Source organism: Sorex fumeus, unplaced genomic scaffold (genome assembly GCF_029834395.1).
Source record: "Sorex fumeus unplaced genomic scaffold, SorFum_2.1 ptg000099l, whole genome shotgun sequence".
NCBI lineage: Eukaryota > Metazoa > Chordata > Mammalia > Eulipotyphla > Soricidae > Sorex > Sorex fumeus.
Window position 1 is genome coordinate 487289 of NW_026606156.1, and position 25681 is coordinate 512969.

At 51.1% G+C, this 25681-nt stretch overlaps 1 protein-coding gene across 2 annotated transcripts in view; it reads left to right on the forward strand.

Moving 5' to 3' along the window:
* Positions 1 to 1865: 1865 nt before the first annotated feature.
* ELF2 (E74 like ETS transcription factor 2) overlaps positions 1866 to 25681 on the forward strand; it is a 46535-nt gene continuing 22719 nt past the window's right edge. Inside the window, exons 1-2 of one of the 2 annotated variants that reach the window (XM_056134530.1) lie at positions 1866 to 2023; positions 6894 to 7059. In XM_056134530.1, the coding sequence (XP_055990505.1) occupies positions 1949 to 2023; positions 6894 to 7059 (241 nt within the window). In that variant the 5' untranslated portion in view covers positions 1866 to 1948. The remainder of the gene's footprint in view (positions 2024 to 6893; positions 7060 to 25681) is intronic. The other variant, XM_056134531.1, reaches the window with a different exon arrangement.

Consider the following 25681-nt stretch of genomic DNA (forward strand, 5'->3'; position numbering starts at 1 on the left):
GGGGGCCCGCCCCCACCTCCTGATGACAAAGGGGTCTAGGTAATGAGGTGAACTGTCTTTTGCAGGGTTTTCTCTTTTGGGGGTGGCAGTGCCCGTGGTTCTGGGGATTAAATTGGGGGTCGCTGCCTGCGGGGTTATGCCTACCAACCAACCCGCCCGCGTTCCAGGTATTTCCTTTCTTTTGTTCTTGGGCCACACCTGGGCCGCTCAGGTTTTACTCCTGGCTCTGTACTCGGGGTCACTCTTCACAGGCTCCAGGGACCATATGGGGTGCTGGGATGGGACCCAAGTTGGCCGCATGCAAGGCAAGGCCTCCCTGCGGTGCGATCTCTCTGGCCCTTTCAGGCTGGTTTTGGTTCTTTTGGGGGGGCACAGCGGCCTCGGAGCTGCGGGGGTTGCTCCCGGCAGGGCCCCTGGGTGCTAGGAGGAATCTGGGGTCCGGCATTCGAAGACCGTGCTCAGCCCCTCAAACTGTCTCTCTTCCCTCTCTTCAAAGATGTTTGATTTTTCTGCGTTCTTTAATTTTGATATAAAAAAAAGTTCTGTTAGAAGTCTGAAAGCTTTGACATACAAAATTGAATACAAGGTAGCTTTCTGTTATTGTTTATAAGCAGACCTGGCAGTGCTCAGGGCTTTCTCCTTGCTGTGTGGTCAGGGGTCACTCCTGGTAGGGCTTGGGGACCACGTGGGGTGCCGGGGACTGAATCCCAGGTCAGTTGTGTGTAGGGCAAGTGCCATACCCACTGTGCTGGTCCCCCAATAAAATGTGGCATTTTAGGAATAATCTAATTGACGCCGGATTGACAGTCATCTCCCAGGGGAAAAACCTGCTTATCTTTGCCTGGAACTCTTCGCTGTGTCACATTTTGACCAAAAGCCGAGTGATATTGAGGAAAACATGCGAGATTAAAGATTTCCCAGGGGCCAGAGAAATAGTACAGTGGGATGGGCATTCTGTCCCTGGCACCTCGCATGGTCCCCTGAACCCTGCCAGGAGTGGTCCCTGAACACAGAGCCAGGCGTGATGCCGGAGCACTGCTGGGTGTGGCCCAAAAACCAAAAATAAAAACTTTCCAAGAGAAAGATAGGACAGTGGGCAAGGCACTTGCCTTGTGTGCCACCACCCCAGACCTGGGTTCCGTCCAGTACCGCATCTAGTGCACTGCCCAGAGCCGGGAGTAGGTCCTGAGAACCTCTTGGTGTTGGCCCCAAAAGAAAAACAAACCAGAAAAAGGAAAAAAAAAAAAATCTTTCCCCAGATGTCCAAAGAGTTTCATTATGTTTCATGATGTTGTTTGTGAACTTGTATTTGAAAGTCTCAGCAACTTGGATCCGATTGTTCTCCACTCCCTGGCTCAGGGTGCGGGGCTAGAGCCAGCTTGTCGCCAGGGCTCGGGGCAGTTCTACCAGACTGCACTGGTGAGGCTCAGAGGCGCTCAGGAAGAAGGGACCATGTGCCAAAAGGTTTCGATTTGTGTAAATAAGCAGCTGGGTCGTTTTAGAAGTTGTCACGATCCGGTTCATTTTGTTTTCAATAGAGGAAAGGTTTGAAAACTCCCACCCGAATGCCCGAGGAAGGAAAGGGCACCTTCCTGCGGCAACGGGGGTCCTGCCCCTCCCGGGCTGAGCCTGGGGTCCACGTCTGCCGCCTCCCCGGGCCAGCGGGATGGGCGCTGGCGCGACGTCCGCCCTCCTCCTCCTCCTGGGCGTCTGCAAATGTTGAAATCACACCTGCTGCTGAGGCCCCCGGGTGTTTCTCATCACTTTCCCAACGCTTCTCTCCCAGGCGCTCTGGCCCTGCCGTGCAAAGGCTGGATTCCCGGGCGTCCGCTCTGCGCCATCGCGGTTGACTTGAAGAACCCGGGAATGCCGACGACTGACCCTGGCCTCCCCTTATGAGCCTTGTGTGGCGCCCGTCGGTGGCCAGTGAAGCTTCCTCAGCGGTGGCATGATGACGTCCGCCGTGGTGGACAGTGGAGGGTCTCTTCTGGAGCTTTCCAGCGGCGGCTTGAAATGCCAAGAGGTCAGCAGCCCTCTCCCCACCCCCCCACCCCCACCTGTTCCAAGTGTCATGGTCCCCTGGGGTCCCGGCATGAAGGAATCTTACCGACAAGCATTTGAAAGGGTCCAGTATTGACTGTCGGGAGTCAGCAGTGTCCAGCATAGCGCGATGCCTCTGTACCCCGGAGGGTGGGAAACGGGGAGCACTGTGCCTGGGAGAATGCAGAGCAGCGGGGGCGCGCACGTGTCACTTCTTTTCCCTTTTTTGTTTTTTTTGTTTTTTGGGTCACGCCTGGCAGTGCTTCTGGCGTCGCACTCAGGGCTCACTCCAGGCAACCTCCAGGAACCTTATGGGATGCAGGGGATGGAGCCTGGCTCGGCCATGTTCTCGCTCCTCGTCCCTCCGGCCCAGAATTCTCAGAGCTGCCTCTGTGAAGACTCTGCCAGGCCTCGTAAGGCTCCACCTGCAGCGCCCCGGAGAGAGGGCGTGGAGGGCCGGAGTACAGGTTTGATCCCCGTGTGGCACACTCCCTAGGCCACCTGCCATGGGACCCCGGATAGCCATTTAATCATCACAGGGTCCGGGAGTTGCGCTTGTGCTCGGGAGGCAGATGGGCAGGAAGGCGGCAGAAAGCAGGGACGCGGGTGGGAGCGTTGCAGCGGCAGGGAGACGGCTAATGGATAGTGATGGATAGAGAGGAAGTACCAGGTGTGGGCACCAGGCCGCAGAACCTCACACTGACCCAAAGAACCTGGACTCACAAAGGGCACAGATTGTTCATGCAGTGTGAGATTTAACATTGCAAAGAATTCTTTTGGGGAAATTTTTTTGGGGGGCGGGGTAGGGCACACGTGGCAGTGCTGAGGGATTCCTCCTGGCTCTGTGCTCAGGGTTCACTCCTTGCGGAACTCAGGGGACCATATGGGATGCTGGGGATTGAACCCAGTCGGCTTCGTGCAGTGTGAGCATCCTCCAGCCCCTACTGACTGTCTGACCCCTCAGCAGGAGACGTTCAGAAGAGGCAGATATAATGGGGGTGCGCATGGCAGTGGGTGATGGCTACTCTATGGGCACAAGAGTGCTTTGGCACAATGCAAATTTCTATAGCGATAGTTTTTGTGATGGTAATTACAAATGTAATTCATAGGTCTGCATTTGTGAAAGGGCTGGGCTGGAGCGATAGCACAGTGGGTAGGGCGTTTGCCTTGCACGCGGCCGAGCTGGGTTTGATTCCTCCGTCCCTCAGAGAGCCCGGCAAGCTACCGAGAGTATCCTGCCCACACAGCAGAGCCTGGCAAGCTCCCCGTGGCGTATTCGATATGCCAAAAACAGTAACAACAAGTCTCACAATGGGAGACGTTACTGGTGCCCGCTTGAGCAAATCGATGAACAACGGGAGAACAGTGCTACAGTTCAGTGCTACATTTGTGAAAATCGCAAGCTGTACGTTTAAATAGGTGCATTTTATTTCAATGAACAGACCAGAATAAGTTGATTAAAGTAAATTAGGTCTGTTGCAGTACATTCCCATCAGCTTGGTGTTTGTTATGTAATAATATGCAAATAATTTATTTTCACAGTCTCAAAATGACCTCTGTTGGCTTTGAGGATTTTATTTTTTGTTTTTTTTTCTTGGAGATTTTGAGCCACACCTGGTGATGCTCAGGGGCTATTCCTGGCTGTGCCCAGGGGGTCATTCTTGATGAGGACTGGACTAGTGGGGATTTAACTGAAGTCAGCAGTGTGCAAGGCAGGTATCTTATCTGCCGTACTATCTCTCCAGATCCTCAAAAATAATAATAACAATGATTATTATTTGGTTTATACGTCATACTCAGCACTGCGCAGGACTTACTACTCCTGGCTCTATGCTTAGGGATTACTAAGAGGCTTGGGGGGATCATTTGGGGTGCCAGGAGCTGAACCCAGATCTGCCGCATGCAAGGCGCATGCCCTCCCCACTGTGCTATTGCCCGGGCCCCTCCTCACTCACTATGTTTCATTGAGGACGTCCTTTAGGTGGGGGATACCGCTCAGCAGTAGAGCCCTTTCCTGGCGTGTGTGCTGGGGGGTCGTGCCCAGCCACGAGTGCTTTCTGAGGGCTCGTGTGCCGGGGACACGGTGGTCCTTGCTCGGAGCAGACACTCCTTGAGTGGGCGTGTCTGAGCTTCCGCTGCAGCTTGTGGTCCTGAGGAGCGCCGGGGCCTGGGCTCAGTGTCCGGCATTGCCCGGGCATTCTTTTGATTGGATGTCTTGAACTCAAATGGAACTGGCTCTGCCATGTTTTGTTTGCTCACAGCCTTTGCTCTAGAGAGTGGGGTAGACCGTGCCAGGCCCGCTGGAGCTGGATTCTTTTCTTTCTTTTCTTTTTTATTTTAATATGTTATTTTTTTGCTTTTTGGGTCACACCCGGCAATGCACAGGGTTTACTCCTGGCTCCGCACTCAGGAATTACCCCTGGCGGTGCTCGGGGGACCATATGGGATGCTGGGAATCGAACCTGGGTCGGCCACGTGCAAGGCAAACACCCTACCTGCTGAGCTCTTGCTCTAGGCCTTCTTTTTATTTATTTATTTATTTATTTATTTAACTTTTTAATTGAATCGCTGTGAGATAGATCCTTACAAAGCTGTTCATGATTGGGTTTCACTCATACGGTGTTCCAACACCCATCCCTCCACCAGTGTATATTTCCCAGCACCAGTGTTCCCAGTTTCCCTCCCATGATCCCTACCCCCTCCCCCTCCCTGCCTCTATGTCAGGTCTTTTCTTCTCTCTCTCTCTCTCTCTCTCTCTCTCTCTCTCTCCCATCTCTGTCTCTCTCTCCCCCCCTCCCCTCCCCCCTCCTTTTGAGCACTGTGATTTGCAATATTGACACTGAAAGGTTATCCAGAACATCCCTTTCCCTACTTTTAACCCTCCGATCTTGTGCAGCGTGCTCATTCTGGAGCTGGCTTTCTTGCATTTTAATTAGTGTGTGCGCTGGGGACTTGAGCAAGATTATAGTAATCCTCGGTAAAATAACCTAGTAGATGTATAAGTTTTTTTTACTATATTATTTTAACCCCAAGACTGCTGATTCCTTCATTTCCCACTCTCCTTCCCTGGTAAAAATTGCTAACTCCAGTGCATAGCGCACGGCCGTCAGTATCTGCATCTCAGCATCGAGTCACCTCTGGGCACTGATTAGAAGGTTGAATCTATGAATGTCTGTTAATATTTTATTAGCTGAGCATTATCATTGGACGAGGCTACAGACTTCAAGTTCTGCCCCTCCTTGGAACTTGGCTTTGCGTGCATGAAAACGATTGGAACAGGTTGGATCTCTGGCTCCCAGTATGGACCCCCGAGCCTGCCAGGAGTGATCCCTGAGTGCAGAGCCAGGAGTAAGCCCCGAGCACGGCCGGGTGTGGCCCAGATCCTCCCCACCAAAAAAATAGCATGAGTAAAACTCACAAAAGCGGAAAAACCAAAACATGGGTGTTTCCAAGCCACGAAGGGGCAAAGCGAGTCACCGGGCAGCTGAGTGTGATGCTGGACGCGCACGAGGCCCGTGCAGTGTCTCCCACGTGCCCAAGCAGCTGTTTCCTGGCTCGCAGGCTTGGAGCCTGGAACTTTTTTTCTTTCTTTTTTTGGGGGGGCAGGAGTTTTGCTGGGTGTGCCCTGCGGTGCCCGGGGTTGTGCGGGAGTAGGTTTCATGGAAGGCCGGCACCCGGGTCCCTGCTGCTTCCTGTGACTTGGCCTCGGCAGAGGAGCTGGACCCCCTGCCCCGCCCCCATGGCATGCTCTCCTGCTCTTTCTGTTTACTTGCTGCTGCCACCGGAGGGCTTGCTCTCTGGCTCTGTGCTCAGGGGCCATGCGGGCCAGTGCTTGGGGACCTTGTGGGGTGCCGGGGACCGAACAGGAGCCGGCTGAGTGCAAGGCAAGGGCCCTTTCTGCTCTGCTCTCCCCAGCCCCGCCCTCAGAATTTTTACCTTCTACCGAGTACAGTGCTCAATGTTAATATTTAGTGTACACTTTAAAAAGAGAATCAAGCTTACCATAACTTTTTTTAAAAGTAAAATTTGCATAATACTTAAAAAAAAGTCGCATACACACACACACACCATTTAAGAATAGAGAAAGAATAGCACTGTCGCACTGTAGCATTGTCCTCCCGTTGTTAGTAACGTCTCCATTGTGAGACTTGTTGTTACTGTTTTTGGCATATCGAATACGTCATGGGGAGCTTGCCAGGCTTTGCCATGTGGGCGAGATACTCTCGGTAGCTTGCCGGGCTCGGGCAGAGGAATTGAACCCGAGTCGGCTGTGTGCAAGGCAAACGCCCTACCTGCTGTGCTATTGCTCCAGACTAGCAGAAAGAATCACTGTTACTGTCACTGTCACTCCTGTTGTTCATTGATTTGCTCGAGCGGGCCCAGTAACGTCTCCATCATGACACTTGCTACTGTGTTTGGCATATCGAGTACATCACGGGTAGCTTGCCAGGCTCTGCCGTGCGACGAGATACTCTTGGTAGCTTGCCGGGCTCTCCGAGAGGGGCGGAGGAATCGAACTCCTGTCGGCCAGGTTAGCCGCTTGCAAGGCAAACACCCTACCTGCTGTGCCAGCGCTCCAGCCTAGCAAAAAGAATATGTATGTAAAAAACATGTCATGGGAGTCAGAGCGGATTTGATCCCCGAGACGGCCTGGGCCCCTCCGGGTGTGGTCACAGAGCCAGGAAGTAGCAAGTCTTAACGACTTCACCCAGCCCCCGCACGCGGTGATAGCTCCTTCCTTCTGTCCCGGATCCATGAGACTCCGTGGCCCCTGGCGTCGGCCTGAGCTTCTTCTGCGTGTCGGTGTGGCCGGGCTTGGGAGGTGCCTGACGGCTTCTTCCCCGCTCTCGTAGGACAGCGAGAAGGTGCCCGAGTACCCGGCCGTGATCGTGGAGCCCGTCCCGAGCGCCAGGCTGGAGCAGGGCTACGCGGCGCAGGTGCTGGTGTACGACGACGAGACGTACCTGATGCAGGATGTGGCGGAGGAGCAGGAGGTGGAGACGGAGACCGTGGAGACAGGTGAGGGCTCCGGGCGGCGTCGGCCCTTCACACGGCCCTCGGGACACAGACACTCGCGGGATACGGGTTTCCGTCGTCATTCTCTCTCTTGTAGCCGGGACCCTAGGACAGAGCTACAGGGCCATAACTGGCCTCCTGAGCCCTTGTTCGTGAATCTTGCCGAGTGATGACTTGAAACCTGGTTAGTCTAGGAGAGAAACTTTTCAAGTTAAAAAATCGGATGGTCCCGTTCCCTGACGGAGCGTCTCCCGAGCCTGGGGCAGAGAGAGCCCCTTCCCGCAGGAGCGTCCCTGCAGTCATCCGCCAGAGTCCTCTTTCCCGTCCTCTCCAGGTTTTGGCATTTTAGTCTCTGTTGTGAGATAGCTGTGTATTTAATTTGGGACTAGGATGTCTGATTATTAAAGAAACCTTTTTGCTTTGGAGTGTTGGGCTGGAGAGATCGTCCAGCGGGTCGGGTGTTTGCCTAGCACGGGGCCCAGCCCCAGGTTCCAGCCCGTGGGGCCCAGGTTCCATCTCACGTGGTCCCCCTAGCATGGCCAGGAGTGATTCCTGAGTGTGAGTCAGAAGCAATCTTTGAGTATTGCTGGGTGTGATCAAAATTTAAAATAAAAGTTTTAGAAGAATTATTTTATGATTAGAGTTGCAAAACTTGGGCTGGAGTGATAGTACAGTGGGTGGGGTGTTTGCCTTGCACGCGGCCGACCTGGGTTTGATTCCCAGCATCCCATATGGTCTCCTGAGCACTACCAGGAGCAATTCCTGAGTGCAAGAGCCAGGAGTAACTACTCTGCATTGCTGGGTGTGACCCCCAAAAGCAAAACAAATAAACAAAAACCTTGAAAAAGCTCTTTAAAAAAAAGTTGCAAAACTTTGTTTTTGGTTAACAAAGGAAAAAAATTTCTTTGCTAGGTTTCCAACTGTAATAAACACTCCTCACCACTTAGATCTGTTCTGTAAAAGGAGCAAGTTGGGGGGGGGGGGCACATTGGTGTCTTTGCGGCGTGTCCGGAGCTGTGGCCCTCCGTCAGCCACCTCCAGCTCAGGCTGTCCTCTCGCCCGTCATGTGTGAGGTAGGGGGCAGGGAAGCCTCTTGCTGTGCCTGCTGGGGGGGACACAGGACAGACTGTGCCCTGGGTGCCGCCGTGTAGCCGGCGTCCAGCGGCAGGAGTGTCAAGACAGCGGCCCGAGCAGGTGGCGGAGGGGCTGTGCCCGGCCCCAGGCAGGTGATGGTGCTGCCGGCAGCTGCAAGTGGCCAGGAGGAAAAGAATGGATAGATGTTCGGGTTTGGTGCTGGGTGATGTGTCTGAGTGGGTGTCGCTACTTACCTTCTTAACATCACAGCTTGAGTGAAAGATGTAGAACTTGTGTGAAACGTCTGGAAGATGTTTTAAGAAAATAAGGAAGGCTTGACTTAAGAGGTAGATTTGAGACTCTTTCGGGGTTTGGGCCACACCCACACCTAGCGGTGCTCAGGGCTTACTCCTTGCTCAGTGCTCAGGGATTCTTCCTGGGGTGGGGCTTGGGAGACCCTATGAGGGTCTGGGGATCGATCTGGATCAGCTGTGTGCAGGGCAAGCACCGGACCTGCTTTGCTTTCTCGGACCCCACAGTTTGGGAGCCTTGCCCACCATGTCCATTCCTTTTCCTTTGGTCAGCAGAACCTTTCACCTGCCGTTGGCCACGCAGACCCCGCTGTTTGAATGATTAAAAACTCCAGTACAAAACTAGGGTATTTGTCGCGTCAGAGCACCAGAGCATGTTGGCTGGATCAGATTGATCTTATACTTTGTTGTCAAAGCTTCCTTCATGCAGATCGTTCAGGCAGAAGCACTCCAGGAGGTGACCATAGTCTCCTCCCAGAATTTTACTTTCTCAGTCTTGTAAAAGTCCGAGGAAGATGCTGTCATTGGCAGGGTGATTTATTTTTAAAATTTTTTAAAATTTTATTTTTATAAAGTTGTTCACAATTTATGACATTCAATATTCCAACACCAATCCCACCATCATTAAACCTTCCCATCACCATTGTTTTGAATTTTCCCAAACATCGCTCAAGTCTGTGCCCCAGTAGCAGGCCCTAAATATTTTATTTTGTATTGCTTGTTATGAATGATTTGCTAAAAATGATAAAAAAAAAGTTTCCTTAGAAGAAGGTGTATGAGGATTGTTGTATCTCACCTTGAAACATGTATTCGTGAGCTCTAGGAATTCTAAAATTTTAAGTAGGGTGTTGCAGCTGGAGTTAAAATTTTTTTTTTCAAGTATCACAATGTTTATTGATAGATACAAGTATAAAATCAGGGCATGAACATGACTTGATAAATTAAGTAGACTTGATTTCAATACTATATAATAAGAGGGACCAATTCAAATTCTCACCATTTGTTTCACACCCACAAAAACCACTTCAAGGGCATTAACGATCTCTGAAAACTGATTCAGTTTTGTGCAAGTAAACCATGTTTCTTGTGCACTTGCCCGGGCTCAAGGATATTAAAATCTAGCACGTAAAGCCCATTACTAGAGGTAGAAATACAGGCAATATATTTTTCCAGCAACAACCATCAATTACGGTTAAGAATTTTTTTTCTGTAACAACCAATGGATAATCAGATATTGCAACAACTCAAGAATTACTGAGCAAAGTGCATTTCTACAGTATTCAGTGTTGCTGTTCAGTTTTCTAACTTAAAACAGCCTATGATAACCGGGAGCAAAGAAGGTCTTGCAATAGACTGCCTCTGCTTGAGAATTTATGATGTAATTATTGCATGCTGCTAATATACTATCTAAACATTAAAGATACTCCTAAAATATTTGACGGTAGACTATGACTAAGAGGAGTTAAATTTCTAACTGGATGGTGACTTTGGGGTCTGGAGGCATCTCTGCAGCTCTTTGCTCTCTTCTGAGATTTATTTGTGAGTCTCTGAATCGTGGCTTATGTGAGCTTATGTGGCACCAGAGGCAGTTTGTGGGCGGGACTGCGGACTGAAGAACAGGAGGGGGGAGGTTGCCCGTCCCTGATGGGGGAGATTTCCGGCACAAAACCCACATACCTGAGTTTTTCAACAGATTCACTCTTTATGAGGCTCGTCCCAATCCGGTGGAGATGGGCCTTGAGCACGGTGGTGATCGGGTTCTGGGGGTTCCCGGCTGTTGGAGCTCTGTTTGTCCTGGTGGGCAGGGTGATTTTTTAATACTGGGCAGAGCACAAAACAATCTGAAGAGACAGTACAGCGGATGAGGTGCTGGCCTTGAGTAAGGCCAACCCGGTGCCATTCCAGCAGCCCATCCTGCGCCGCCAGGAGTGATCCCTGAGCGCAGAGCCCCGAGTGAGCCTTGAGCACTGCCGCCTGTGACCCGACAACCAAATGAACAGACTTGGTGACTTTGGAGCACACCCAGCAGTGCTCGGGGACTTTTCCTGGTTCAGTGTCCAAGAGTGACCCCTGGTGGTGCCGGGGGACCAAGTTGGCTGGGGATTGGAATCAGACCTGCGCTTGGCTGCCTGCAAGGTGAGTGCTTAATCCCTGGCATTTCTCTGGTCCCTCTGATGCCTTTGTGTGTAGGGGAGGGGAAGGGGGAGAGGGTGGTATTTGGGCTGCACCTGGCCGTGCTCAGGGCTTTCTCTCTGTTTTTGCATTTTGGGTCTCACTCGATGATACTCAGGGGGACTCCCCCGGGCTCTGCTCTTGGTAATCCCTCTGGCAGTGCTTGGCGGGCCACTTGCGGTGCTGGGGATCGAACCCAGTCAATGCATGCCAGGAAAGCGCTTTACTAGCTCTCTGGCCCTCAGTGCAGCTTTAAATGGGTCAAACTCTGAAAATCTATACTTTGGGCACAAGAAACATGAGGCAAAAGGTGGTTACAGTCTTTCTTTTTTTGGGGGGGAGGGGGAGGTTTGGGCTGTACCCGGTACTGCTCGGGGCTTCCTCCTGGCTCTGTGCTCAGGGCGTCTCCCGCAAGCTCCCTACCTGCTGCTGTGTGGTCTGTCCTTTAAGGCGGCAGGTTGGGATCAGGTGCACTTGTGGTGATGTGGCAAAAATCCGAACTAAGACTTGGAAGGAGTGGAGTGGGGAGAGGCCTGGCCTTTGCGCTCAGCCGGGTGCTGCCACCTGCAGGTCCACAAACAGGTGGGAACGTGGTTCGTGCTCGCTGTCCTGCCTGGCCTGTGCTTGCTGTGCCCTGAGCTCCGGTACCCACCGAGTGCTGTGTGGGTGCCCCTCGTGTTCCCTAGAGACGAATGAGGTGCTTGCTGGGGCCTGCATGGGCAGGTGGGGAAATGGCATGGGTGCTGCCCGCTCTTGGCACTCAGACTTGGCCATGAGGGCATCAGCTTCCTCGGAGAGAGCAGAAATCTGATACCGGCAAGGGTCCCTGAAGAGTCATGGTTTGCTAGTGGGTTGAGCTCCAGGCTTTGTAATTAGACCTTCAAGAAGCAGAAAGATCTGGAAGGTTTAGAATGGGAAGTGCAGGTAATTAGCAGCTCAAGAGTGAGGCTGCACCCTGGGGAGCTGTGGGCCTCTGTCTCTCGAGGGGAGCTGGCCTGGGATATAGCGGACTGACCGCGCAGGTGGACCGAGTGCTCGCGGGGTGGGCGCCAGCTGTGGCCTCCATAGCTCCTTTTTTTTTTTTTTTTTTAAATTTTATTGAATCACCATGAGATAGTTACAAGCTTTCATGTTTGGGTAACAATCACACAATGATCAAACACCCATCCCTCCACCAGTGCACATTCCCCACCACCAATATCCCCTGTATAACCCCCCTTTTCCGCCCTCCCCTGCCTCCATGGCAGACATGATTCCCATCATCTCTCTCTACTTTGGGGCATTATGGTTTGCAGTACAGACACTGAGGAGTCGGATGGGAGATGTGTGCCAAAGGTAGATAATGGACCAAACATGATGGCCTCCATAGCTCTTGCAATGATGACGGTTGTGTCATACACGAATTTACTCACTAAAAATGTTTAAAAGTTTGTTTTTTGCGGGGGGTGGGGGTTGAGCACACCTGGCGATGCTCAGGAGTGACCCCAGCAGCACAGGGGTTATAGGGGGCGAGGCTGTCCAGGAAGGCAGAGCAGTTGGGGACCGAGTGCTGGTTTGAAGAGGAGCAGCTCAGAGGAGGCCATCGGGTGTTTTCAGGGCGCTGTAGGGCCCCCCTCACGAGGCTGTGCCTGGCCCCACCCTGAGAGCAGACACCCAGGGAAGGATTACAGGAACCAGGAGCGCCCAAGAAAGACTGAGGCAGCCCCGGCCTTCCCCAGGGGAGCAGGAAGGAGCCGGGGAAGTGCTCAGGTTTGATGGTCTCCAAGGGGTCCCTCCAGGGCCTGCTGCTCTTGCCTGACCAGGTGCTGGGCCAGGGGCAGGGAGAAGAGGGCAGAGGGCAGAGGGCAGAGGGCAGAGGCTGAGCAGGCATGGCAGCCCGGAAGGCTCCCTGGATGCGGTGGCTTAGGAGGTAGATAAGTTCCTATGGAAACCTCAGAGGGGAGTTAACGCTCCAGGAAGTGGGGGTGGGGAGAGGAGCAGGAGGAGGAGCACTTGGAAATCTCCCTGAGGAGAAAAAGCGCTGAATTCTGTGGTTCAGAGCTGAAAAGAACAAAGAGGGAATTAAGATGTTACCCTCAGGGGGTATTTACATTTTAGCAATATCCGGAGGCACCGAAGAGTGATCTGCTAGCCAAGGGGGTCTGGAACCTGGGGGTTTGAGTTGCTCTTCTCTGCAGCCTGTGGTGGCTTAGAGGGGGCCTCGGGGCTGGGGGCTGGGCTCTGCCTCCCGCTTCTGCCCCTCGAAGTCGCCTGGGCCTGCAGGAGTGGCAGGTGGTGCCAGGGCCTGGTCCCAGGGTCTGCTCAGACCCTGCCCGCCTCCCCCTGCTCTATTTGTTGCTTCCAGGTCACTCAGACCTTCTCTGTGCTGCCTGTCTGTGAGCTCAGAGCCCCCAGGACAGGGATGCTTTATTGGAGTTCGAAGGTCACGCCTGTGCCAAATTCACAGATCCGTGGAATCATCCAGAAGCCATCCTACCCAGTCTGTCGTCCTACCCAGTGCTGAATTCGTTCTGTTCTCACTCCCATGAATGCACTCTGCGTTTATGCTTCCGAGCTGTGCTCAGATACACCCTCCATCCGGGACGCGTTCAGGTACTGCCTGTCCTTTAAGGCCAAGGCCTGGAACTTCCCAGGGATGGTGGTCTGCATTAACGCTGCTTTTCCTGGTCTCCCTCTGCCATGGAGTTTTACACACACACTTGCATACACCAACACACACACACACACACACACACACACAGACTCATACACACACACTCTCTTGCATACACCAACACACACACAGAGACTCATACACACACACTCTTGCATACACCAACACACACGCACAGACTCATACACACACACTCTTGCATACACCAACACACACACAGACTCATATACACACACACTCTTGCATACACCAACACACACACACACTCATACACACACACTCTCTTGCATACACCAACACACACACAGACTCATACACACTCTCTTGCATACACCAACACACACACACACACACACACACACACACACCCTTTAGGCCCAAACTGAATGTTTTCACGGAGTTTTACACACACACTTGCATACACCAACACACATTCAGACTCATACACACACACTCTCTTGCATACACCAACACACACACACTTACACACACACACACACACACATCCTTTAGGCCCAAACTGAATGTTTTCCCCACCTGAGTTTTTCCCCACCTGAGTGCTGCACTATTATCAAGGACCACATGGGGGTGCTGGAGAGATAATAGAGCCCGGGGGTGGCCCTTGCGCAGCTGACCCAGGGCTGATCCACAGCACCCCATAAAGTTCCCGGAGTCTGCCAGGAGTGATCCCAGGGTCTAAATCCGGAAGTAAGCCCTGAGCACCTCTGGGTGTGGCCCATAAACACACTAAACAGGAATGAGCGCCTATGTAAAATCTTAAATACATTTAATTTTTTGACGTTGAATGTTGCATACCTTGGGATTATTTAAACTATGAAAAAGTCATCATCCAGAAAACATGAATTGGTTATCCAAAATATTCTATCAAAGACATAATCATGCCATATTCACTTTATTTTATAACCCCAGGTTCTCATCGATCTTCCTTGTGCCCAAAACTGATTCTTTGTTTTGTTTCCTTGCATCCTGAGCTGTCCTGCCTCTTGCTGCCTGAGGCTCGCCCCATGGGGTTGAGCATTTGCACTTACTGGCCCTTTGAGTTGTTCTTTTTCTGGCCCATCAGGTGATTTTTTTGGCTTTGTGTTTTGGACCACCCCTGGCTCTGCACTCAGAAATCGCTTGTTGTTGGGCTTGGGGGAGGGGTGCTGGGAATAAACCTGGTTGGCTGAGTGTGAGGCAAGCCCCTCCCCGCTACCCTCTCTCTCCAGCCTTTTTGGGTCACACCCAGCGGTGCTTAGGGGACCGAGTGGGATGCTGGGGATCGAACTGGGTTGGCCACGTGCAAGACAAACACCCTAGTGTTGTACTATCACTCTGGCTCCAGCCCCCAAGATTTGAAAAAAACCAAACCAAACCAAACAACTCACGCTCATTGGAAAATTGGGAAATATTGCAAAACGTAAATGATGAAAAATCGCCCATCCTTTTACCAGTGAGAGGATAATAACTACCGCTTTTTCACATGTTAATTACACACTGAATTGTACATTTTAAGCATAATTAGGTGCTATTATTATGTAATGCAAGTAAACTGCATTCATCCTTGCTGACAAGTGCTGCTTGAAAGTGGTCTGATTTCTGCTTCCCCTGCTCACCGGGAACAAAACTGTTTTTCACCAGGTCTGAAAACAAAAGATTTGGTCTTATTAGCAAAATCACCAAGAAAAGGTGGAGCAGCTTGGTGACCAGCAATGTTTTGTCTAGAGGTTGTGAAAAAGATTCTCAACTGGCTCCCAGTAAGCAAGCAGCGAATTACAAAAAGGAAAAGCAAGTGAAAATTTAGGATTTAAAAATGTAGTTAAACACACAAACACACTCTCTCTCTCTCTCTCTCTCTCTCTAAATAAATAAATAAATAAATAAAACCAGGGGCTGGAGCATTTGCAGGGGTGAGGCATTTGGCTTGCAGGAGGCTGACCTGGGTTTGATCACTGCACCCCACACTGTCGTCCCCTAAGCCTGCCAAGAGGGATCCCTGAGCACAGAGCCAGGAGTAAGTTCAGAGCGCCACAGGGTGTGACTCACAAACAAAACCAGATTTCTCTCTTGGAAAATGAGCTTGGGAGCCCAGCTTTGCTCTTGTAGAATCTCTACCAGGCTAACGTGACTTCGTGATGATGACAGAAATCTTCCCTGTGGCACAAAAGGGCTCTTTTAATTAGAAAATACTGTTGCCACAGGGCGATAGAAGATCCAGCCTGAAACAAGGAGCTTCTGGCCGGGATCTCCTGAGGTGACACGGTGAACCCAGGAAGACAGGCTGGGCTTCAGCTTGGATTTACCAAGCAACCGTGTTGACACTTTGCCCTTGATTCAGCGGCTGCACTGTGTTCACCTACTGGTGCCTGCAGGGAACACATCAAGCACTTTCCACCTTCAGCCTCTCCCTTGCTGGCTCCACCAGAGCCCTGCCCCCTCCCTGCCCCTGTTGAATACAGCCCTCATGGTCTTCGCTTCCCTTGTCTTTGGGTGTTCGTTATTTCCTTGTTCTGTTTCCTTGTCCCCCCCCCCCCCCCCCCCCCATGAGAGAACTTACCCTGCTCCAATCTCCCTCTGCCGGCTTCACTCAGCGTTAAGACTCTCCAGGTCCCTCCCTGGAGCAGCAAATGCTTGACTTTATCTTTTCTTGTGGCCGAGTAATATTCCCGTCGTGTGCATGTACCAGAGTTTCTTTATCCAGTCATCTATTCTCGGACCCTTGAATTGTTTCCAGGTTGGGCTGCGGTGGATGGTGCTGGAACATAGGGGTGCGAGTGCCAGTTTGTTTATGGGCTCTCGGCACTTTCCAACTTTCCAAGAGGCGCAGTTGCTGGGTCGAATGGAAACTCAATTCCTAGTTTTTTTTAGGAGTGTCCATATTGTTTTCCAGAAAGGCTGGACCAGTGAGTGAGGGCCCTTTCTCCCCACCTCCGGCCTGCACTGCTCCTTCCTGTCCCTGTTCTTTCTGATGTGTGTCTGTCTCTGTGGCACGAGATGAGAGATGATGGCTCGTTGCTTTGATTTGCGTCTCTCTGATAATTGGTGGTTCAGAGCATTGTTTAGAAAGTTGGTGGGTTACACTTGTTGATGCTCAGGGGTCACTCCTGACTGCATTCAGGAATCATGCCTGGCGGTGCTCGGGGGACCATAGGGGATGCCACAGATCGAACGGGTCGGCTCTGTGCAAGGCAAATGCCCTACCTGTGTACTGTCTCTCTGGCCTCCTGAAGAGCATTTGTTCATGTGCCTTTTACTTTTAGCCTTTTTTTTTTTTTCTGCTTTTTGGGTCACACCCAGCAATGCAGTGGTTACTCCTGGCTCATGCACTCAGGAATTGCTTGGGGGACCATATGGGATGCTGGGAATCGAACCCGGGTCGGCCGCATACAAGGCAAACGCCCTCCCCACTGTGCTATCGCTCCCGCCCCCCATTTGTATTTCTTCTTTGAGGAAGCTTCTGTTCATCTCTTTGCATTTTTTGATGGGGTCCAGGATTTTAATTCTTTACTGTCTTTGAAGAGAAGACATTTAAATTTCAAAAAATTATTTAAGTGTATTATTTAAAAGTATGCTTTTAAATATAAAGTAACCAAGAATGTGGAAGATGAACGTATTTTATTTTTACTTAATTTTTAAATTAATTAATTTTTGCTTTTTGGGTTACAGCCAGTGATGCTCAGGGATTATTCATGGCTCTGAACTCAGGAATCACTCCTGGTGGTGCTCAGGGACCATGTGGGATGCTCGGGATGGAACCCGGCTCGGCCGCATGCAAGGCAAATGCCCTGAGCGCTGTGCTATCACTAGCCTAAATGAACACATTTTAGTATGACAGTTAATTTCAGTTAAAACTAGAGTTTTTTCACAATTGCATTACTATTTAATTTTTCTTAATTCATTTCTGGTTTTGAGACCATCCCAGGTTGTATTCAGAACTTCTTCACGACTCTGTGCTGAGGTATCACTCGTGGCAGCTCTGGGGGGCCCATCAGTCGTGCTGGGGCTGCGACCTGGCTTGGTGGCCTGAGCCCCTGTGTTCTCCATCGGCTCAGACTTTCTTTTCAAAAAACTGTCATATAAAACACTTTACTCAGGAGTTCTCTAAGACTTTGCTTATGTCAAGGCCCCTCGTGAGTTCTAATTGCCTTCAGGGTAGTATTCCGAGTTTCTAACGTGACCTCAGTCATTTGGCTTCTCCCAAATTGTCTAAAAACAATAGCAACACTACCCATACAAAACACAAACACAGTCCTCCTTTTGTTCATCAGTTTGCTCGAGTGGGCCCAGTATTGTCTCTATTTTTGAGACTTGTTGTTACTGTGTTTGGCATATAGGATACGTCACGGGGAGCTTGCCAGGCTTTGCTGTGCGGGCGAGATACTCTCGGTAGCTTGCCGAGCTTCCTGAGAGGGGCGGAGGAATCGAACCCGGGTCTGTCGGGTTGGCTGCGTGCAAGGCAAACGCCCTACCACTGTGCTGTCGCTCCAGCCCATACAAAAACTCTACCTTTATTGTGAGGAGTAGTTCTTAGGTCTTTGCCTAGTAGCATATTTACTACCTCGGCAACCCTAGACTAAATGAGTTTTCGAATTGTAAACAGTGGTTTAGGAGAGCGAGGTTGGAACTGTGTCAGGAGGACTCCAGAGCGCCAGCTCTGACACGCTCTCCTGATGGATTGCCTCACGGCTGCCTGTGCACGCACACATCTACACACTCACACACACTCACACATGCACACTCACTCCTGTATGCATGCAGAGTGCATCTGTCTGTACACTTGCCGCTTCCTCTGTGGAACCCAGGCCACGGGCCCCGCTGTCCTTCCCAGTCAGGTTCCCCGAGCCGTCTCCGCTCTGCGCCCCCTCGCCAGCCACGCCTTCCCCGTTGCTCTTCTCCTGACTTTGTGCCGGCAGCTTGTGACGTGAACGTGAGCTAGTCCCGCCAAGCCAGGCCTGAAGAACTGGGTGCTGTGGGGCCCTGCCAGACCCAGGTGTCCAGATGGCGTGGCTGCTGTGTGTCCTCCCCCACAGGGAGCGCTGTCCAGGACAGAGCACCCCGGGTGTGCCTTGCTCCGGGTGGTAGAGTTCTCTGAGGCTGATAGTGGCGCTTGTTTCTAGTGTGTCTGGATGGCACCGCAGGGTCAGGGAGATGTCCACTGCGTTTATGGGATTGTGCAGAACCAATATTTTGCTTTTATTGGGGCAGAGGTTGGGCCACCCCCTGACACTGCTCGCCCTCAGATCATGGAGTCAGGTGCTTAAGGGACCCTGTGAGGTGCTGGGGATCGAATCCGGCTTGGTTGCATGCCAGCCAGGTACCTTACCCACTAGACTCTCTGGCCTGAAAACCGAGGTATTTGGAACAGAGCACCTGCTGATTGTGAGTGAGAAGGCATCACCATGAACCATAACAAAATTGTTTGGACTTTGGCTTCCGTAAGCGGTCAGGTGATGTTGAAGCCTAAGGCTGAGAGAGAGAAGGCTGAGTAGTACACAGGGGACAGACTGCGGTGGGCCCCGGGCTTGGAGCCGTGGGACTTTGAACAGAGACGTTTATTTCAAACAGCGCAAGTTCACTGAAATAAGAGAGAAAGGGATCCAGTCCATATGCTCAGCAGAGGGGCGATTATGAGATGCACTGAACTTTACCCATTGAACAAAAGACAAAAGTGCCGGGGAGGGGAGGGGAGGGGGCGGGGGGGACAGGGCCTATGAGCCAAACCTGAGAACTTCACGTACAGTCCCCAGTTGTGATTTTCACATAGCCACACTGGAGTCTTCTTTGGGGGTCAGGGTGCTCCCAGGCTGGTGCTAGGCTCTAGCTATTTCAGTGGCTCGTGTCTGCTGTTTCCAACAGATTTAGAAGCACAGTTAAGTAAAATGAATGAAAACAGATATGGTAGAAAAAAATCCTCCTTTATAAGTAAAGAAAGCGGGTGGAATAAAATCGAATTTAGGCGGCTGGAGCAATAGTACAGCGGGTAGGGTATTTGCCTTGCATGCGGCCGAGCCAGCTTCAATTCCCAGCATTCTGTATGGTCTCCTGAGCACTGCCAAGAGTGATTCCTGAGTGCAGAGCCAGAAATAACCCCTGAGCATTGCCGGGTGTAACCCAAAAAAGCAGGAAAATTAAAAAAAAAATTAAACCTTTAAAAGAAAAAAATCCAGAAAATACAATCATAAATTTCACGTAGCTACCAACCTAGCCTTGAAATATCTTTAACAGAGGCTCCGAACCATTTGATTTCTGAAGCCTTTCCAGGAAAATACAACAACAAAAGTAGCAACAGTCAGAGCATCTTGGAGTGAACCAAGAAGCCGCCTCCCCATGCCAGTGCCCCAGAGCCCACCTGCCTCCAGCCCCCAAGGCCAGTGTGGAGTCAGGGTCACTGGGTTTGGGCACACTGATTCAGAGCAGAAGCGGAGATGACTCACACCTCCACGGCGACCAGCCGGCACGCCATCTAGGGGAGCTCTGGGACTGAACCACGCGAGTCAGGGGATCCGAGAACGTGACCTTCCGACTAATACTGAGTCCGGGCCACCCCAAGGTAGAGCTTGAAGGGCCGTGTGCCCGGGCCCAGTCCCAGAGCTACTGCGTGTTGCCCCCAAAATGAAACAGTTTTTTATCTATGGGGCCAAAAAGGTAGTCCAGTGGGTAGGGCGCTTGCCTTATACACGGCTGCCCTGGTTTCAATCCCAGCATCCCAGAGTGTCCCCTGAGCATCGCAGGAGAAAGCCGTGAGCATCGCTGGTGTGGTCCCCCCTCCTCGATATTTTTTTTTAATTCATTAAAAAATGAACACTTTCTCGGGTGCTCACTGTGGGGGTTTGCAGTGCTGGTCCCCCCGGATGTGGGGCGTCCACAGAGCCGCTGGGCCGTGCTTGGTGCTTTCAGACTGGCTTTGTTGTATTTTTTTTTTTCCCCTTTTTGGGTCACACCCGGTGATGCACAGGGGTTACTCCTGGCTCTGCACTCAGGAATTACTTCTGGCGGTAGCTCAGGGGAGTATATGGGATGGTGGGAATCGAACCCGGGTCTGCCGCGGCAAGGCAAACGCCCTCCCCGCTGTGCTATCTCTCCAGCCCCCAGGCTGGCTTTGGAGGCGCCACTAGCCCTGCGCTTTGGAAAGTATTCTCCTGTGCGCGGGGGCTCTGTGTGACTACTCTCGTGCTCCTGACTCCTGCACATTATTCCTGCAAGGCATCGCCAGCCTCTTCATGTGCCGGGTCGCAGATACCCATCCCTCGCACACCGGCTCGTGCTGCACCAGTAACCACCTCACACTCAGTTGGCTTGAAACAGGAGCCAGGAGTTGCTTTCCCCGGTCTGTGAGCTGGCCTGGGCTCCCCCCTCTTCCCCGGGGCCCTCTGCACATCAGGGGCGTTGACCAGCAGAGGAGAAGGCGCGGGCCCTCCTTCCCAGGCCCGGCCTGTGTCCTGTCGGAGGATGTCGGGCAAGAAGTTGGTGTGTGCACAAGCACAGATGCCATCCGGAGTTGCTGTTTGGTCCCAGCCTTGCAGGGAGAATGTTCAGCTTTCCGCCGAAGGTTCACTTTTACTGTTCAGCTGTGTTGTGAAGGGGGTGCTTTGTGTGATGGCACACGCCGTCCGCTGCTGACTCGGCTGTTAGTGCGGCCCGTGGTATCTGATGCCCGCTGAGCCCTCCTTGCGCTGAAGAGGCTTGGGCGCAGCCCTTGTGCCAAAAATCTTTTACGTGGAACGATGCAGATGCTCTCATGTCACCCTGATCAGAGTTTGGAATGGGTTGTCCCTAGCTCGCAGCGTCAGCCAGGTTGCTTTCACTGAGTTTCCTCCTCTGTTTTCCACAACAACTTCTGTAAGATAAAAGTTGAGTTGGGAGTCAGGGAGAGAGCGCAGTAGTGCAGTGGGTAAGGGCTTGCCTTGCAGCTGGCTGACCCTCGCCTGACCCTGGCACCAGATTTGGTCCCCCGAGCTTTGCCAGGAGCGGTCCCCATGCACAGAGCTAGGACCAGCCCCTGAGCACTGCCAGGTGTGCCCCCAAAATCTTTTTAAAAATTAATTTTAAAATGTGGTAATACTTATCTAAAAAGACTTCATGGAAAAAAAAAGATTTTAAACCTAGGATTTATTGAAGAGGAGACTGTGGACTGCATTTTGTTTTATTATTTATTTATTTAAAAATTTCACGGTCACAGTCCTCCTGTTGTTCATCGATTTGCTCGAGCGGGCCCAGTAACGTCTCCATTGGAGACTTGTTGTTACTGTGTCTGGCATATCGAATACGTCACGGGGAGCTTGCCAGGCTCTGCCGTACAGGCGAGATCCTCTCGGTAGCTTGCCGGGCTCTCCAAGAGGGGCGGAGGAATCGAACTCGGGTCGGCCATGTTGGCTGCGTGCAAGGCAAACGCCCTACCCGCTGTGCTATCGCTCCAGCCCATTAAAAAATTTATTTATTTTGCTTTTGGGGTCACACCTGGCCATGCACAGGGGTTACCCCTGGCTCACGCACTCAGAAATTACTCCTGGCAGTGTTCGGGGGACCATATGGGATGCTGGGAATCGAACCCCGGTCAGCCGCGTGCAAGGCACATGCCCTACCTGCTGTACTATCACTCCAGCCCCTTGACTGCATTTTAATTTCTCTACTATTTACTCTTCTGTCTTCTTTACGCAGTCTCTTTTATACAGTTCGTCCAGGTTTCAACTTTACTGGTATCTAATTGTTTATAATATTAACCTGACTTTTTATTTGTTTCTGTCGTATCTGTGGTTACCGCTCTCCTTTGTTCTGTCATAGTTGCTTTGTCTTTTCTTGATTAATTTCCCCCAAGATTTCACTTTTATTTTTTTCAAAATCATCTTTTGGTATTGTAAATGCTTCTATTAAAATTATTTTTCTGGACACACTTTTCCTGTTCTTTATTGCTTCCTCCTCCTGGATATGTTGTTGCTCTTTCCACATCTCTGAAGTGGATGCTCAGCTTGTTTATTTTTGAATCTTTTCATTTCCTGACTTCCTACATTTATAGGCGTTGTCCACAGTTTGACATGTCACACATAAATCTTATTGTAATGCATTTCTAAACATTTTCTAATTCCTTATGTGTCCTTTTTATTTCAGAAAACCGTTTAATGTACCCTGTCGAGGAAACAGTATTAAAAGGACTATAAAGAATAGATGGGGCGAGTTATCATAGGTGACAGAATCTGTCCTGCAGCCTGGAGGGAGATGGGTGACAGGGCTGTTGTGCTCCCCACCTGAGCACTCCCGGCCCAGGGCTGTCAGAAGACCTATCTGTCTGTCTGTCGCTAGACCAGAAGCCTGTCTGGGAATGTGATGAGGTGTGACAGAAAGATGGCCAAGGGCGATGTTAAAGGTCAGTAAGTTGATGACAAATATTTATCCTGGGTTCTGGGGAAGCACCAGCAAATTAACACGGACTCATCCCCCACCCCCCATCCCAGTGGCAGGTTCCTCCCCATGGGGTCTCAGACCGCTTCAGTTTCTGGGAAAGAGTCCCTGATAAAAACGCATCCATTCTACGGGTCACTCTGAGGAGAAACTAGCATATGTGCTTGTGAACACTTAAATATCTTTTGCTGGGGCTGGAGATATAGCACAGTGGGTAAAGCGTTTGCCTTCCACGTGGCCGACCCGGGTTCGATTCCTAGCATCCCATATGGTCCCCTGAGCACCGCCAGAAGTAATTTCTGAGTGCAGAGCCAGGAGTAACCCCTGTGCATCGCTGGGAATGACTCCCTCCCCCCAAAAAAGACCAAACAAACAAAATATCTTTTGCAGCATTCATAAAAGTGAAAAGTAGAAACAACCTGATTGGCATGTATTAGCAATATAAGCATTGTTATAGAAACCAATGTGAATGGAATCGAAAACTTCAAAGACTTTTTTTTCTGGCGGGGCAGGGGTGCACACCCTGTAGCGCTCAGGGCTTCTGGTCTTCACACAGGGGTCACCTCTGGCATAGCTTTGGATCGAACCAGGTTGGCAGTGCCACAGTGCCATCTCTCTGGTCCCCAAACAGTACATTTAAAAATGGCATACTTAATATAATGTCATTGGTGTTGTTAAGCCCAAATCAAAAGAATAATACTGTGCATCATTTGGGAACACACACACACACACACACACACACACACACCGAGATTGGGAACACATACACACACAAACACTCAGAAAAGTGCCCTAGATTCCCTGTGGAATATGCTCCATGCCAATGGGAGGGATTGTGCTGGTGTGAAGGGAAAGTGGAGAGAGGCCAGAGGTCAAGGGGAGAATGGTGAGGGGTCAGAGTTCAGAGCAGTGAACTAATGCGTGTCTGAAAGAGAAAACTGTGGCTGCTGTTGGTCCTGGGCTCTGGAACCCTTGACCGTTGCTTGTGTTAGTTTATGGAATCTCGTGTTTGCCTTGGGTCTCCCTCCAGTTATTGGGTAAACTCAGAGGAACTCTGTTTTTTGGCTTGGCTGCCGCCAGGTCTGGAGCTGCAAACTGAGCATGGCTCCTGGCCTTGCCCAGTTGGGACAGTCATGCCGGAGGCACTGAGGTAGGACCGACAGTCCTGGCAGTGAGCAGCTGTGGGCGTGGAGAAGGTGTTGGAGGGCACTGGGGCCATAGTGGGCCGCCCTCCCAGAGCCATGTACATGGGGTTCGGACAGGGGAGGGTTTGCACAGTAGTTACATGGGTGCTTTGCCAGCTGGGAAAAATACAGCCTGTTTGTTCCCCGGCAATCAAGACTGGGGACGTGTGGCCAAGTCAGGCTGGTCAGGTGAACCTTAAAGAACTTTCCAGTGGCGAGGGTGCAGAAGCCCTGTGTTGGCAGACAATGATCTGAATATTCTTTTTGCAGTAAATTCGATGGAATTTGACAGCACTGTCACTGGGTTTAGTGGGGAAGTCCATCGCGAATCTTCATAAGCATGCTATGGAATCTTACGTTAGAATCTGTAAGGTACTGCACATTCTCTAATGATAACCAAGAACCTAAGTTTGGAATTAGTTGTCAGAAACCAAATTCAGAGAGTTGAAAGAGGGAGATCACTGACTTTTCTCATGTTCTCTGGAACTCCGCCTGGCTCCAGCGATGCCCAGGAAGGTCATTGGTCTGCCGTGGGCAGAGCAGTGACCAGCTGTCAGTCTTCCAGGAGCAGGGAGCACTGATGGCTGACGTATAGCCATTCAGACCAGAAGTGCAGAGAACTGCCCAGAGCCCCAACTGGAGAGTAACAGGTCAGTGTGAACCTGCCGACTTCCCTTTACCCAGCTTGGGAAGAGGCCTGAAGTGTTCACATCGCTGCTTCCTTTTGCTATTTAACGGGTCACCCCAAACTTAGCAGTTTAATGCAGAAATATCTCCTCCTTCCTCCCCACCCCCCAGTTTTTGGGCCACACCCCGTGGTGTTCAGAGATTACCTGGTACTGCACTCAGGAATTACCCCTGGCTGGCTCAGGGGACCTGTTGGGATTCTGGGGAGCAAACCCAGGTCGGCCGCATGCAAGATAAATGCCCTACCCGCGGTACTATTTTTAACCTTAATTTTTTTATTAAGGCAGTGTGATTACAAAGTTAATTCCTAGTTGAATTTCAGTCATACAATGTCCCATCACCCATCCCAGCACCAGTGAGGCAGGTCCATTCCATTGGCATGTAGAGAGGTAGCACTGTAGTACTGTACCCGTTGTTCATCGAGTTGCTCGAGCAGGCCCAGTAACGTTTCCATTGTGAGACTTGGTTTTTACTGTGTTTGGCATATCGAATACGTCACGGGTAGCTTGCCAGGCTTTGCTGAGCGGGTGAGATACTCTCGGTAGCTTGCCGGGCTTTCTGAGAGGGGCGGAGGAATCGAACCCGGCTCGGCTGCGCTGGCAGCGCGCAAGGCAAACGCCCTACCTGCTGTGCTATCGCTCCAGCCCTATGTAGGGAGGTACAATGGAAAAACAGGGTCAAGCACCTAGCATAGTGGTCCTTCTTGCTGCCTGGACACAGCTATCCATCCGATCAATAGAGGGGATGTTATTAGCAGAATAAGAATTTGCTCTGAATTATTTATCGTGCTAACCTACCTGTTTTTATTCAACATTTTATCCTGCTTGTTAATATCTGCAAGTTTTAAAGCCTTGGAATGCAGATATGTGTATGTCTACACACACACATACACAACACTCAGACACACACCTTTGTATACTACATTTGAATCATTGTGTGTGGAAGAAAGACATAGTTATTTAAAACCTACCAAATTTACATTTTACTTGTTTACTTATTTTTTGCCACACCCAATGGTGCTCCGGGATCACTCTTGGCTGGGCTCAGGAGACCATCTGGGATACTGGGGATTGAATGCAGATTGGCTGTGCTCAAGGCAGATGCCTCCCCACTGTACTCTTTCCAGCCCACATTTACATTTTTAATAA